General features: G+C 48.2%; 1 protein-coding gene across 4 annotated transcripts in view; it reads right to left on the reverse strand.

The window, feature by feature from the left end:
- Positions 1-1,828: 1,828 nt before the first annotated feature.
- Positions 1,829-16,264, reverse strand: part of LOC104659792 (core histone macro-H2A.1) — a 65,357-nt gene continuing 50,921 nt past the window's right edge. For all 4 annotated transcript variants that reach the window (XM_030927810.1, XM_030927808.1, XM_030927809.1 and 1 more), the window contains exons 7-9: positions 13,467-13,556; positions 10,684-10,858; positions 1,829-2,586 (exon numbers count right to left, since the gene is read on the reverse strand). In XM_030927810.1, coding sequence (XP_030783670.1) covers positions 2,421-2,586; positions 10,684-10,858; positions 13,467-13,556 — 431 coding nt within the window. In that variant the 3' untranslated portion in view covers positions 1,829-2,420. The remainder of the gene's footprint in view (positions 2,587-10,683; positions 10,859-13,466; positions 13,557-16,264) is intronic.

Consider the following 16,264-nt stretch of genomic DNA (forward strand, 5'->3'; position numbering starts at 1 on the left):
TGAAAAGAATTTCTACAGTGTGCCCACATCACAGGGCATGATGCACTTTGGATTATTCAAAGTTTAGAAACATTTAGGTGATTATGGTAAATCATTCATGCAAATAGCAATAAATGCAATTTACTCTTTTGTGCAATCACAAGGAGAGCAGAAATCCGCAGCCCTTTTCTCTAGTTCTCAATCCTTTTAGCGACATCTAGTGGAAGATCTTTGAAAAACACATTTGCTTCTGTGGTGTTCCTCCAAAGTTAAGCCCATCCAATCAAGTCATTTAAACTTGGTTACATCTACAAGTCCCTCTGTGTTTCAGTCTCCGAGTTAGAAATACCAAGGCCAAATGGACTCTCTTTGCTGGTAAGCGCATGCCATCAGGGACCCTATATCACAATAGTCAGAAACTCTGCATTTGAATCTGGTTGTCATTTTTCAGCAGTGTGATCACCTCCGGCTATAAAATGTATCTAATAATAGGACCTGCCCTATAGGGTTATTACAAGGACCAAATGAAATGAGAACCATGAAGGACTCAGCACAGCACCTGCCATACAGTAAATATCAGTCTGACCAGCTAACAGTGGCCACAGTTTTCCACTACCCTCCGTCCACACTGCAGATCCTACCTGCACAAATGCTCTTGGGTGGAGGGCGCATAGTATGGTTTGTCTAAGCAGTTTGCTGGTATTAACTATGAAGTGGTATCATTTTAAGATGCATCTTCTTATAAAGATAATGCATCCCCCCCCCCCCCCCCCCCGCTCTCTCTCATTTCAAATCAAGAAACAGGAATATATCATCTAGACCCAGCAAAGATCTTGGGAAAAAATGCCACAGAACTCCTTATGTTCAGATGAAATTTGGAAAAATCATCTTTCAGGTTTAAGTTGGAAGTCGTTGCCTTTTCATGGAAAAGATTGGTTGTGTGATGGTCTAGGGTCTTCTGTTTTGAAGAGCTTGTATTAGGCACAGTTTGGGAAGGAAAAATGATCCTTTACATTCATCCATGATATGAAGTGTACTGCATATTTCTTCCTGGTTCAAGTCTGCTTTAGATGCAGGCATCTTTCTTTTCTTTTCTCTTTTCTTTTCGTTCTTTCAGAGATGGAAAGAGTCTTCTGTGTATTTTAGGCAAATTAAGGTTAAGGTTTAAGTGCCTTTTGAAGCAAAAAGTGTCCACGTTTTGCTAACATATTTTAGCTACTCTGGCTTGGCTGAGGTCTTCCTAAATAATCAACATCCCTCAACAGCCTTGGCGGTGAGAAGGCATGTGAAAGCTGCCAGCACATCCCAGGAGCCTTGGCTGTGGCAGCTTGTCCTTGGAAAGCTCCCAGCACCCTTCTGCCAGGGATCCTGTCCTGCAGGGATGACAGACCCAGCAGTCCCGGCAGAGGGCATGAGGCTCCAGCAGCTCCATCAGCAAGTGGCCAGGCCCGGCCCTGAGCCAGAGACTGTCAGAAGGGGACAATGGTAAGGAGAGAGCTGGGCTCAGGGTCTGAAGCCCTGGCTCTGCGTCAGCCTGCCACATGCCACCTGCACAGCTTTTGATATACTCCCTCCTTCCTCTGTGGAATGGGGATAACACCCTGGCCCAAGGGTCACACAGAACCAAAAGGTGAGGCTTTATAAAAATTCTCTCTACAAACCACTGAGACGAGCAGATGGCCCACACCCACCCAGGTTGCACTGAACACTGTGGAGCATCCAAGGAGTTGTGGGGGCAGGGCGGGGGTTGAGGGGGATGGGCTGCCCTGCTCCCACATCCTGTGACTGCAGAGGCCAACTTAGGACCCGTGACTTACAGGCACAATAATGGAAACACACCAGTCACAACAACAGTTTAACATTTTACTAAATCAACTCACACAAATTCCAAATTGCAAATATAATTAAGGACAACAGATTCTGCTTTGCCTTATTAAATCTTCCATTTTCAAATCCATCATTAAGACAAAAAGTAACCAAAAATTAGGTCTGTTGCAAATTCATGATTCTTCTGAGGGGGGAAAAAAAAAAGAACATTAGAGTAAAAAGAACGCCACTGGGTGTACGATAAAGCACCACAACACACGGTTACAAACGGGGCTTCCTGGCTTCGGCGACAGGTAAAAGACGCTGTTCTCCCGACTGCTGTGCGTCAATTAGGGTTTCATTAAAATAAAACTATAAAATCTCCTAGGTTACACTAAGTCAGACACGGTCTGGAACACAGTGCTTAACAACAGTAATGCCAACTATCAGTGCTAACATAAAAACATTTTAGAAGGTCAAAAACAATTAAACTGGAAACCAAAGCCTTATTTTCCCTAGATGAGCAAAATTGAAAATGAAAGGGGTCCCACCTCCCAGTAGGAGTGAAGGGATTTTTTTTTTCTTTTAAATTGGAGGTGGGGTACATGGTGCAGCTGGTTCTGTCGTTGCTCAGCCTAGTTGGCGTCCAGCTTGGCCATTTCCTGCACGTAGATGCCTATACTCTCGCTGTCAAAAAGCACGAAGTACACCGTTTTGATGGAAGAGGACATTGTGGACACGAAGTAACTGGAGATGGCCTTCAGAATCAGCTGAGCTGCTGTCTGCTTTGGAAAACCGTTCCTGGAGAAGAGAAAACAAGCACTCAGCAACTGGGATGCCATGGGGACCGCGGGACCAGCCCCACCCTATGGGCCAATTCCCTCTGTGCTGCAGCTTGCTGTGTATTGAGTCCTTGTCTGTTGAGCCCCGTGTCTGCTTGTATACCAGCGTGGGAAAGCCCAGTGCCCAGAAGACAGAACGGGGGACAGACAACTGGACAGAGAGCTGGCACCTGCAGAAGGACGTGCTATGTGCTTTTAGAGAAGGCAGCAGCCAGCAAACAGAATAGTGTCTTGTGGTGTGCATTAAGCCCCCGAAGTGCAGTGTGAGCTCCTGATTTTCTTTTTCTGTCATGCCTTTGACTAGCACAGTGCCTGAGCCATAGCCCAGGCTCTCGATGTCAGCCCCAGGGGATCAGGGGATGACTGCAGGTTCTCTGGGAAGGCACTGACCTCTATCCACCCACACAGAAGAGTTACCCCTTCATACCAGGGGCCACTGCCCAGGAATCCACCCTCTAACACACACCAGCGGTACCACCCCAGAGGCCACAACGCAGGGAGCAGTGGGCTCTTCAACTCAGGGCTATCATCCAAGTTTCCAAGCCAAATGTATTTGAATCCACATACATTTCCGCTTCAAATGTCATGTGGCAATGTTTGGAGGTAGGTGCTCTGGACTTAAAAATGTGAAATCAGGACTGGCTGTCACTGCTCTGTGGTGTGCCTGAGGCTGCTCCTGGTCAGCATGGCATGTGGGTAGCCCAGGAGACCCAGGAGGAGATGGGCAGCTTGCCTACTCTAGTGAACACCTGGGTTTAGAGCCAGTGGCCCTGGATTCACATCCCTTACTGGTCCCATTTTACAGTTAAGGATACTGAGGGTGAGTCTGGGGTCAGCTCTCATGGGTGGCTCTTTGTTCACTGGCAGATCTATGGTCATCGATCTGCCTGAGCCTGTGGGTGTGTTGGTGTCCAAAGCACTGGGCCAGTCTGCCTATTTCAGCTGGAGTTCTCCTTCACATGAGGCACCTGCTGCCAGGTGGAGGGGTTTCCAGAGGTGTAAGGTAGGCATCTACTGTAGTACTGCCAGCCTCACTCACTGCATGCCTGTGCATTCTGAACCTCCTGGCTTGGCCCTGGAGCACCTCAGTGGTCCACTGTTGACAGTGCACAGTGCGTTTCACAGCCACAGGGGAAACCCTCTTATGATTTGCTTTTGACCATACACCGCTTCACCCAGCTTGTGGAGACTTAGGAGCTTCTGGATGCCTCGGGAGTGGAGTTCCCTCTTAGAGGACAAGAGATGTGCCCTCAGCCTATGTGAAGGAGCCTGCGGGCAATCAATTAGTGGGGGGCAACCCACGGTTCCTTCACACACAGGTGGCAGCTCCTCAGCCACAGAGCACACCCACAGAGCAGCAGCCAGTGCATACAACCCTGCCCATGAGAGGCGTCAGAGCTCCAGAGCCGCTCTGGCCACAAGAGTGGTGTCAGACCTGTGCAGCTTCCTCCTGGGAGACCCTGGTGATTCTAGACCAATAGGTGGGCCAGGATAGTGGGTGTCATGTACAGTGAAGGAAAAGGGCTCTGCTGAGAGCAGACAAGTCATTCCTCTGGCACCAGTGCTGTTTGCAGATCTGAAATCTCGGCCCACACCAGGCACAGCTGCCTTTACTATACACACAGGAGTCAAGGAGCACAGAGGACAGGTTATCTGGATTGAGCCACGTTGGGAACTGCTTAAGGAGATAAACTCAGTCTTCCATTTTTGGGGGGCATCTTTCCAGCAGCTCAGGCTGCTTCCAGATATGGGCTGGGCTCCTCAGTCCTGTTGCAGCCTGCACTTGGGCCAAGGGACCAAGAGCTTCTAGAGCAGGCAGAACCCTGTCTGTGGATGTGACCTGGAAGAACGGGGGCTGCAGGGTGCTGAGAGGAGCTGTGAGAAGTTGCTTTCTGCATGTGAAGCCCAAGACTATGCTCTGCCAGCTCCAAGGTTCCTGCAGCGAGGTGCCCTCCTGCCTGTCTCAGCCTCACATGTGCACAGGGGGCTGGGCTGAGGGCCTGTGGAACTGCTGCAAATAGCAGTTGTCAGGTGGCCTGATGGTCTGCCTAGCTGAGCTAGCCCTGGGGCAGGGCTTCTGTAGCTGCAGCCGGGCTGTGTGCCCAGGCAGCTGTCTCCAATGGTTACCTACATTCCACACAAGCTGGGTGAGATGTGGTATGATGTGGACACAGTGTGGCCTGGCCCATGCCGTGCCATGCTGACTGGGAGGTCCCAAGGGGTTTCCATGGAACACACCAAAAGTGTGCCAGTCACTCCTGCCTGTGACCAGTGCTTTCTGACACAGACCCCTCCTGGGGCTTTCCCTGCCTCTGCCTTGGATCCTTACAAAAGGGTATGTGACTTTCAGTGAGGAAATATTCTTTTCTATTCCTCTACATCAACAGTTCTCACACTTCAGCCTGCATCAGAATTCTGGAGAGCTTGTCAAAACCCAACAGTTTGATTCAGCAGGTCTAGCAACTTTTGAGAACTGCTGTTCTACAAATAGCCAGCATGGACTTCATAATCTAAGCTTGCACGGTGGACCCAGATGTTGAGGATCTGCAAATGGAGGAGGGAAGTCAGCATCCAATGTTTTAAACCTGCAGTGCCCACACCTGTCTGCACTCCCATTTAATAGCAGACTGTTCCACCGGAATGTCCCTGGCCTTGCAAGCATTTCAAGGTTGTTGGTGGGTGAACATGAATCTGGATTTGTTTTCAGGAAAACCCTTTGCTGACAAATCCATCCCTCTGTCCTAGGAAGCTACAGCCTAAGAAAGAAACCCTGCTATGGGACTGTGGCTGCTCTGGACTGCGCAGGCTGCCAGGAAGGAATGGCGGAGGTAACGGCTTTCCTAACGTTTTCTGGTAGGTCTCAAAATGTCTTGCTGCCAGTTAGAATGCCTATAGCAAAATGGAATGTGTAGGTGGATGCCCTGCAGGAGCACTCCACACAAAGCCCTGAGGCCTCCAGACAGAGGCAGCAGTAGCACACGCAGCAGCTGGGGCAGGTCAGACCCAGGTCTGCCTCTGAGGCATGGGTGGCCTGACAGCCCTCCTCCCTCCAGGGTAGAGAAGCAGAGTGGTTAAGAGCTCAGGATATCCTGGAGTCACACAGGATTTGAGTTGTGGTCCCGCTTCGGTGCCTTGTTTCCCCATCCTGTGCAATGGAGTCAGAGTATGGGACAGGAAAATGCACAGCAAGCATGGCACAGAGAGTCTTCAGTTACGAGGAACTGTCTATAAAGTAGGTGGCTTTGAAGGGTCTTCTAAAAGGCTCATGCAGTAGAAAACTGCCTCCTCCACCCTCGTCCCTGGGATAGCTGTGACTGGGTGACTGCTGTTGTCCTTGCAGTTACACTGTGCTAACAATGTTGGCCTCAGGACCCAGAGAGCTGTTGGCCATGACTGTGGGCATGCAGCAGCAGGGGCTACACAGAGGCTCCCCGGCGCAGTACTGACTACTTTCAGGCGCACTCATGCCCACTGGTGTTGCATCTTTAGCTTCTTAGCTGGGTTCACTTGCTACTTGTATAACCACGGCCCCTCTGAATAGCCATTCCTGCCTGGCCTGGCCTCTGTGACGACCACTCTGTCCTACAGCTGCACTGCCCTCCTTTCAGACCAGATGCTGCAGAGCAAGAGGGGCTAAGGGCTTCCACTCTAGAGTCAGAATTGGGTTTGAATTCCAGCTGCTGTGGGCCAGGGTGTTAACCTCTCTAAACATTAGTTTCCTCCACTAGAAATTAGGTGTTTCAGGGGGTCTATGCAATGATGACAATGGTGGTGATGCGGAGGCTGCCAGTGCTGCGGCCACCATCAGCCCCGCCCAGGAGATGAGTGCACTGTGTGTTGTTTCCACTCTCTTCAGCCCCTGATTTGGCCTGTGGGTTGTGTTTATGGAATATTCCTTAAGTTCCTCTGGAGTCAAGTGTTTCCTACACCATAGGGCTGGGACCTTGAGCAGACTAAAAGAGATAGCTGAGCTTTCCCTAAAGTCACTCCAATTGTGTAATGACCTTTGCCTTTCCCAAGAGTACTAGACCTCAGTTTCCCAGGGCCAGTGCAAGATGCCCTCTTGGGTCAGCCTGCTCAGTAATAGCTGGGGGTGTACACATTGGATTCCTGTCCCACGGTCCTGTCTGGACATGCAGGAACTCCACCAAGGACCACATCCCAGTTCTGTTCAGCCCTCTTCTTGAGTGGGGCTTCACCACACACCCGTTTTCAGTGAGCTCACCTTCCAGGGCTGGGGCCAGGCAGGTATGCAGTAAATCCAGATTAGGAGCTCATTAGGGACCTCAGAGAGTCACAGGGGAAGAGGCTGTATCCTGGGAGTCCAGGGAGATTTTCTGGAGCAGCCAGACTGGGAGCTTGCCCTTGATGACTGGGGAGGAGTAGAGGTGGATTCTGGTATTCTTTGTCAGTCACTTAGGGTATAGACATTCTTCTGCTAAGATTAGGTCCCCCTCGCACTGTGCTGTGAGCTGCTCTTAGGCCTTTACCATTTTTTAGTAATTGCCAGGTTGTTTGAAGTTGCCCAAACATAGGCCATTTTGATCCAAGTCATCAGGATTCTGAGCCGAGAGCAACGGTATGCAGGAGGGAGAACATTCAGAAGCGATGGTGATGGGGCCACCACTCCCCTGAGCTGTGCCCCCTGCAGCTAGAGAGGGGATAGGGCAGCCCCAAAGTGGCCTCTCACTTGAGGCCCCCAGGCTTTGGGTAAATGAAAAATTCTCCCCTATTTGAAGGCTAAAGGCCTTTGAGTTTCTGTCCTTTTAGCTCACCTCTGAGGCCAGTGGTTAGGAGGGGAAAGAGGCTGATGGCTATACTTGGGCATGTCAGGGAGTTCCCAGGTAGTGTTTTATGCAAAGAGAGTACACAGGCAGGGGACAGCCCTGTGGTGGGATGAGAGGAGGTAGGATCTGGGGTCTGGCTGACCAATGGAGACAGGAGGCAGGGGTTCCATGAGCCTAACAGCTCTGAAGCCAAGGGCTTCCGATCAAATTCTTGCTCTACCACGTACAAGTTGAGTGACCTCAAGTGAGTTACTTAACCCCTCTATGCTTCAGTTTCTTTGCCCTTGAAAGGAATAATAATGCTCACCTTGTACGGTTGCTGTGAGATAATGTAGATAAAGGGTTTAGCACAGTGCCTGGGGCTCAACACATATCCATAAATAGTAGCTTGAAAAAAATAAACCACTTTCCTTTTAAGCTTATAAATCTAAGGAAAGTTTAATCAAAGCCCCAAACTAGTATTCTCTATGTACTACCCCTCTGGAGAGGGGTCACCCCTAATGTGAAACAGAGCTGAGGGAGTAGGGGTACCCATAAATATCATGACCAGAATGACTGAGGACAGGATGTCCAGATGCCAGGGCCTCACTTGCCCCCAGCAAGGCCGACAGGCTGGAGGGAGCCATCACACAGGTGTGGTTGTGGTCATCTTCCACACTAGGCTGTGTCGCTGGGCCTCAGCTAAGAGAGTGATCCTTTACCAACGGCTCTTTCCCAACATGCTTACATTTATACTGTTTTAATTCCAACATTACTTTCATGCCAGAGACACTGGATGCAACAAACAAGCTGTTTTATTTCCCGTCCTAAAACCCACTGTGATTTACTGGCCGGCTCTGGTGTAATCCCATTTTTTTACTCATGAAAGAGAGGGCAGCTGTTTACACAGCTCTGTGGGGTGAGGTCTGCCTGGCAGATGTGGCCTGGGTAGCTGTACACATGTGCTGCCTTGGGCATTTCCCCCCTTAAAGCTTTCAATTGATTATTTTTATTCCTACTTTTTACTCCATGAAAAATGTAAATAAGTTTGTAATAACAGATGCTCTTTTTTTACTTCAATTAAAAATTTCTCAATACCTATATGAAAGGGTGTGAAATTATTACCTCCAATAAAATTTCCTATTGCCTCCCTCTTCAGAAGCACCTTTCATCAGAGCAGATCAAAGTGCATCCGAAGCACTAATTAACTGAGACTCAGAACCATCTGTGTGGAAGGGCAGTCCCTACAGCCTCACTTGCTGATAAGGCAGACTAGGGCAGAAAGGTTGATTCATTTAACCAAAGGTCACACAGGACAGGAGAGCGGAGGGGCCTTACTCACAGAGCCCCAGGACCAGACAGCCCAGAGATGCAAGGCCAGGAAAGGGGGAGGCAAGCCTGCCCATAGCTCACCGACTGGTGAGGGGCTGCTGAGGAAATGTTCATTCTTCTGTTTTTCCCTTGACTGGGAGAAGTGGGGGCAGCAATGGGTGGCAGGCAGTGATAGAGGCTCCAGGCGCAATCGAAGATCTTTCCCCCAGAGCCTGGTACTGGTGGGTCCTTCCAGTCACACATGGCCTTGGCCACAGAAAGCCCTGGGGAATGGTGGCAGTGCCCATCTGCCTGTGGACAAGGTCTTTTGCTAGGCAGAATGTCAAGTGACAGGAAGCCCACCCTGTACTAGTTCTGCCACCAGTACTTGAGGTGTGGGACCTCAGTGATGGCAGCACGCAGGAGGCAAAATCACAAGGCCTGCCTAAGCGGAAAATGGCAAAATGTACTCTCTATCCTCTCGAAAGTTTGGAAGGAAAGTGTTTGAGAGAGCAGCTTTCTATCAGTTCACGACATGGTTCTGAGGACCGTTGCTCAGGCTCGCCCAGAAGGAAAGGACAGCCTGCAGGGTCGCAGGCAGTTGGTGCTACACAGCCCTGCCTTCCTTGGGTGCTGGGAGGGGCTGATGGGCAGAGACCCCAGAAGGCTCACAAGCTGGGATGGGAAGCCCCAGGAGCAGTGGCAGGTACTCTGTCCAAAGTGAGCCACCTGCCAACACAGAACCCCAGGTTATGGCTCCTCTTGGGCGTAAGTTGTTAACAGCTGCAGCCTCTAAAGGCCAGTTTCTTTTTGCTTCAGTGCCCAGTGCAGATCTTGAGCCTTCCATAGGCCTTGGACTTAGACCCTTGGTAGGGAGGAGCATAGTGATGGGCAGTGGGACACAGTCTCAGAGGTGGCTCTGCCCTGACAGGTCCTCATGTCTGCATCATGGGACACACTTCTGAAAGCACTCTGCCTTCTAAGAGCTCCTTTAATTTCTAGAGCAACCCTGAGACACTGCATGGGGGGATTATTATGCCAACTTCTCAGAAAGGGATTAATTTACATGTCATCACTCACCTGGTTAGTGGCCAAGCCAGGACACAACTCCAGGCCTGACCCCTAAGCCAGAGTGCAGTGCTGCTCCAACAGGCGGGAACCTGATAGGTTATTTGCTGACATCTTCGGGGTGTACAACCAGGGAGGTATTGAGGGGGTTGCCCTGAGCCCTACCTGCATCATCAGCTGTCGAAAAACTAGACTTCTCCCATGGTGGTCCTCTGGGTATGTGTATGTCTTAGGGGCAGTTGTGTTGCTCGTGAAGACCTTGGTGAGCCTACCTGGGGGTTTTCTGAGACAGGAAGTGGAGTAGGGCCCAGCCCTGTTTAAATCTCACGTAATTCCCCATTCCATTCCACCAGGTCCCATTACCGCATTAGCAGACTAGCAGGGTTACCTAGGGCAGTAAGACAGTGAGTCATGTAGAGATGCAGGTTCTTAGGAGGTGGAAGATGCTTGTGAGTAGAAAGGAAAGGGGCAGAGGGCTTTATCCAAAGAATACTGTGGTTTGGGTGGCAGACTGTAACACAGCTATAGACTTATTCTGAGACAGCCAAGCTGTTCATTTGTATCCCTGTTATTCATACCTCCAGATCTTCTCCACCCATCTAAGTCACTGTGCTCTTCAAAACTTGCTCTCTGAGGCACCATTTCTGTGGTCCCAGTACACCCTGGGGTCCCCTTCTGTGATGACATTTGCTATCAAAACTGAAGTTTTGTATCATCCTTGGGATTTGGATCTCTCAAATTGTCCCTCACCATCATTTAATGTCTGCATTCTTCCCTATGTCGTGCTTCTGGTCTCTTTGGTTAAGGCAGCCTCCGCAGGCCTTGCACAGAGTGACAGCACCATAATTATGGGTGATGTGTGCGCAGAGAGACACACCCATGACTGATACGTAACAAGCATGTGCCCCTACCTGCCGCTGCCGATGGATGGAAATGCAATGGATTTCAGCTTCTTATCATCAGCCAGGGCCAAGCAGTTTTTCACTGTCTTTTCCAGAAGTTCTTCACACTTGTCTGCACCCCAGACTGGACTATTACAGTGGATCACAAACTTGGCCGGCAGGCCGTGACCTGCGCTTACGGCAGCTAGTGGTGGGGGGATGAAACAGAAATAGTGAGCTCTGGTTCACTACAAAGCACAAGATGCCAAACACAGACCCACTCCCCTGCCACCATACATCTTCCTGGGCCCTCCAATGGCCTGTGTCTGAGGAGTTCCACAGCTGTCTGCTGCGTTGTGATTCCAACGTGAGTTCGAGCCAAGAACTGCTCATCATTTAGTCTTTTCACTTGAAGGGGGGAGCCAAGCCAAGCCAAGCCACACCCTTGGAAAGCTGGCATTATGATGTGTCACCACCAGGAATTTTGACCAAGTTCGTAGTAAGCCTCTCTCCACTCTCAGAAAGCTTACACAGTTCTTCCAGAGGCAGAGCCTTACCCATCTAACTCAACTGAACACAAACTCAACTAAACATGTCAGAACATTTGCAGCCTTAAAATAATTTTGGGTTTCCAACCCTTCTTCTTTAAGTCGACTGGTGTGCTAATTATCAACTTGCACACCAATATGATGTATTTGTCTCTACTATGATGTATTCTCTAAATATCCCAGACCCAATTCAGGACAAAACTACCAGGAAAGCAACTGCTTTAAATAATCTGCTAAGCAAACTGACCAGCATCTCCGCTGCCATTGTCTTCTCCCTGCTGAGGATGGCCTCACTGTGTGAATAACTGATCCTGTTTATTTGTGGCAGAATTAGCTTAGTTTTTAAGGAAGTGTTTTTTCTTTTCCTAGAAGAGGGGCCCCTTTCCAGCTATACATCTCCACCAAAAAGACTTGCCTTTCCCTTGCCAGATCTAAGGACACAGGCCTGGGGTCTGCCACAAACTGCAAAGTACCATGTCTCCCAGAGCATGTTCCAGAATCCCCGTCCATAGATGCTCTGCAAAGAAGGTTTTGGGGGCACTGGGTTTAGGGGGTGCTGCATGCTACGCTTCTATACAGGAGCACATTAGAATCTCCATACCACTGCTACAGTAAAACATCCAAACTTTTTGTATTTGGTCGCGTATTTCTGAAAACCCCCCCCCCCTTTTTTTTTATGGAGTATCTTTACAAGGGGTATGTGGTGTTATGGTTGTGTGGTAGATACTGGAGAAGGAGCGATTTGTGGGTAGTGTCTCATGGTACAGTAGAAACAGCTCAGTCACAGGGCGTGAATTTGAGTCCTGGCTCTGCTTTGTGATTGGGCTTGAGAACTCTGGGCTGACCTACAAAAACCTGACATTACGGCATTGAATTAAACCAGTGGGTTTATCCCCATGAGAAGTCACGGCTAAACTATGCATAGAAAAAGACTGGAAAGAAACATTAACAGTGACTATCTTTGCACAGTGGAACAGGAGTATGTTTTATTTGCCTCTTTATACTTTCAAAATTATTTTAAAGCAGTTTCTAAAGTAGCTGTTAAAATCAAAAACAAAAGTGTTATTGAAACAAGCAAAAATATCTTGAACCATGCTACACCTAATGGGTTTGCATCTGCTGTGGCTGAGGTTTCCCTCAGAGTTGGTACATGGCAGCACCAGGCTGCCTCCTACCAGGCCTTGTGCCAAGGGCTACCAGCAGGACTCCAGCTGGAACCCTAATGGGAAGGGACCCACAGGCTGGTCAAACAGGTGTTTTAAAGGGACTGGGGAAAGGCCAGCTGCTCCTGGGTAGGTAGTTAAAACTGTGTATGCCTTCCCTTGTACAGTGTGGGACTTTGGTGGTACTGCCTGGAAGAACTTTGTAATTAGTTCCCTGTATGTCATGCCCCTTGCAGGCAAAACAGAAGTGGCAGAGCAGAGGTCAAAGGCACAGATTCTCAAAGGGAATCCTTCTGGATCCTGAGACTAGCCTGAAAGGGGTGTCATTTGTCACTGGGAATAGAAGGGGAAAGGCCTGGTGGACCCTCCAAGAGAGAGCTTATGCGAAAATTATCAATGTCCAACTTTAGTTAAGATTCATTTTTAAAACAGAGGATTTAAAAGACAGGATAGGCATTGGAATTGGGTAGTAAGAAGAGAAAACCAGAGCCCAAAGTGAGGAAATGGGTGATCTGTCCTCACATAGTTGGTGGTGGAGCCGGGCCTCACTGACTCAACTCTCAGGTCCTCAGGAGGTCCTCTGTCCTGTATACCCCAAATGACCACCTAAATTCAGGCCTCAAGCAGTAAGAAGTGCTCTGCCTCCAGGTCTTAGCAATAATTCTCCCCACATCAGATGCCAAGTCATTTTCTTCCCCTTATACCAGGGAAGGTGTAATTGGTAAATGAGAAATGTGTATTTATATGTTTCCTATTACAAACATGGATGGCTGAAGATTTTTAATTAGCATCTCTCACCAGCAGTTTTGCAAATGGCTCAGTATCACTCCCTCTCAGCTCCTATAATTTCTTAAAATTTGAGATCTAGACATCAAACATACAGGAGCTATTTTAAGTAATAAAAAAATTCAAAGGTGATTTTCCCAGACAACCTGCATGTGATGAAACTCTAAGTTATAAAGTTACAGGCTGTCCTTGGCCTCCATCTTGAAGATGCGGCTGTATTGCCATGCACCTCTAAATTCTAAGCCATCTCACAAAATGGTTTTCCTAATACTGCATGTGCCACAACCAAATAAGCACGGTGGCTTTCCCACCTCACCTCCAGCTACTTCCAAGGGCCCGTTCTTTTTCCGGAGTTCCAGGACAGCTTCCACAAACTCCTTGCCACCTTTCTTCTCCAGCGTGTTTCCTAGACAAGGACAGGGTGGGGTTAGGTTGCCATTCTGTGTCTCTGGCACACACAGACACTTAGCATGTCAGGTGATTATATACTTCAAATGATCTATTAAATTTCCATCAGGCTGCAAAACAGGAACTAAGCCCTGGCTGAGTTAGTAAAGTAAAATTGAGAAGGGCCTTGTCATCACCAGTTACTACCCTCACATTGCTGCTTCATCTGCCTGTCTCTGCTGCCCCTTATTTGGGTCTGACTCACGGTGATCATGGATGTGACAGAGATGTGAAAGAGACAGGAGATGCTTGTTTTTTTTGCAAACATGCTTGTCCTGGATGCTTTTCACTGGCATGAGATACCAGCTGGTACTGGTTTCTAAGACTAATAATGCCTGCCTTGGGTTTTCTTCTCTGTCTCTGGGGAGAACCACCAAGTAAGGAGGTTTCAGCAGCATACAATGCTCCCATCGAGAGGCCAGCTCTCCTCCTGGCAGTAGGCCTAGAAGGAAGTGTTCATACTTGGCCACCTTTGGACCAGCATTATTACCGTGCTTAGTTCCTGTTTTGCAGCTTTGGTCTCATATGCAAATACAAAATAAAAATGGCCTCAGACGGTATTTTCTTAATTACACTAATGATTCAGAATTGTTTTCAGTAAAGAAGGGCAACATCAGAAGCAGAGCTTAAAGATTAATCTGTATGCTATAAAAACCTTGGAAAGGAGGATGTCTAACTGCTCAGGACCAGATTCTTTAATAAAAGCCAATGGAGGTTGGGAGCAATGTATTTTCTTCAATTAGGGCACTTGCTAAGTAATTAATTTCTGCTGTGAAAACCAAGTTCCCAAACAAGATCACCAACACCTACGAGAACTCTGAATTGATGCTCATGTGGGATAGCAAGTGGCAATCAAAGTTAGCAACAAGATCAGTCTTTCAAGTTTGGCTAAAATGGGGTCTGAGTCTTCCTTAAGCTCTGATTCCTCAGTTTTGCACATTTTAAAGTACTTTTCCTCACAGGAGGACAAAATACTCCCCTTAAGATTCACATTTGTCTTGGAAAATTCCAGGTGCACCTGGCACAGTTCTGGTACGGGACAGTCAAGGTATATCGGAATGCACCAGCCCAAATTCTCTTTGGAGTTACCCTGCGATGATTAGGGCTAATAATCTTAGTGAAACTTGCCTCCTTTGAATGTTTGTTCTGCAGGGGTGAACTAACCCCAGGAGGTGTCTGGGAAGAAGAGGAAACAACTTGGGCCTTGTCCCAAATATAAACCAGGGCTAATGGCTAGGACTGGGCCTGTACCCACCCGCTGTAGGAAACCTGGGGTGTACAGACAAACATGACCAGCAGCCACAGCCCAGGGGAGCTCTCAGCTGTGTCTGAGAGAGGGCGGTACAAACTTAGCATCCTTGAGGTAGGATTCTGTGTTACTCTTCATGATCTCAGACTGCCCTCCTGCCTTTACCTGTCCTGAAAAGCAGCACAGACTTTAAATGGCAGAGAATGTCACACCTGTTGCTGCTGCATGTTTCTAGTAAAGTCTGCATCAGAGGTGGCAGCTGAATGGACCATGCACTGGAGGAAGCAGGCCGGGGGCTTAGAGCCCAACTCTACCACCACAAAGTGGATGCAACCCAGGCGAGTGAGACCCCAATACAGGTTCACCTAAACTATCCCTGCAGCTGAGAAAAAGGAATCTGGAGCCGGAACCAGCTGGATTCCACACACTGCTGCCCCTGGGGCCCAGTCTAGCCTTCACGCTTAAACCCATTCTCCAGCTTGAGGCAGGGCAACAAAAACGCTGGAGGCTGGACTAGTTAGGGTTCTCATTCTTTATCAAATTTAACTCTTTGGTGAGAACTGAGAAATTTGAAAGGTAAAATATCGTTTTTACTTTATCATGATTACCAACTCCTTTCTAAAATATTTAAGAAAATGGGCTGATTTATAATTAAAGGTATTTTATCTTAGGAAGAGTGTTTAAAATTTTTACTTGTAAATATTGCTTTAATTAAAAGTGAAATTTCCAAGTTAAAATACACTTAAATGCATTTCCCAAACTTAAAAACTGAACCCTAGATTGCAGGCAATCAACCCAGTCAGGACTTGACTCCTACACACACATATGTATGCACATGTTCATGTAGACACACGTGTACTTTTTAACAAGAAACAGGCCCATTTTCAACCATATTGTCAACACTCTTATTGTAAGACTCTTGCTTTTGAGGCTTAACTTCAGGGTTAATCATAAAGCAATTGGCTTATTTGCCCCCAAGCATAAACATGTGTTACTCCCATGAGAACAAGAACATTATTTCATGCTTAGAAAGCAGGCATAAGTATCAGTGTTCAAAACAGCCTAAGCGAAAATTTAGGCTTGGACAAATGTCAGGCTAGGCCTGTGGTCTATTTCACTGTTAGAAAGAACTTTTGATGGGTAAAAGTTAATCACTGGGGCTAAGCATTCCTGCACTCGGATTCCTTCTTCCAGCAGTCTCGGGACTTCACACCAAATATGAGAAATGGAGTGATTACTAGCTTCCTCTTTTCTCCTCTCACACATCAAAGTGGGAGCTGGAACCAATTGAGGCCATGTAGGAATCTGGTTTAGCATTCGCATTATAAAAGATATCTGGGGTCAGTACTGGTTTGGACTGGTCCGCTGGGCAGAAAAAGCCCTGAGGGGCTTTGGAAGACTGGGTTCTGACCTGGCAG

The sequence above is a fragment of the Rhinopithecus roxellana genome, chromosome 3 (genome assembly GCF_007565055.1).
Source record: "Rhinopithecus roxellana isolate Shanxi Qingling chromosome 3, ASM756505v1, whole genome shotgun sequence".
Classification (NCBI taxonomy): Eukaryota; Metazoa; Chordata; class Mammalia; order Primates; family Cercopithecidae; genus Rhinopithecus; species Rhinopithecus roxellana.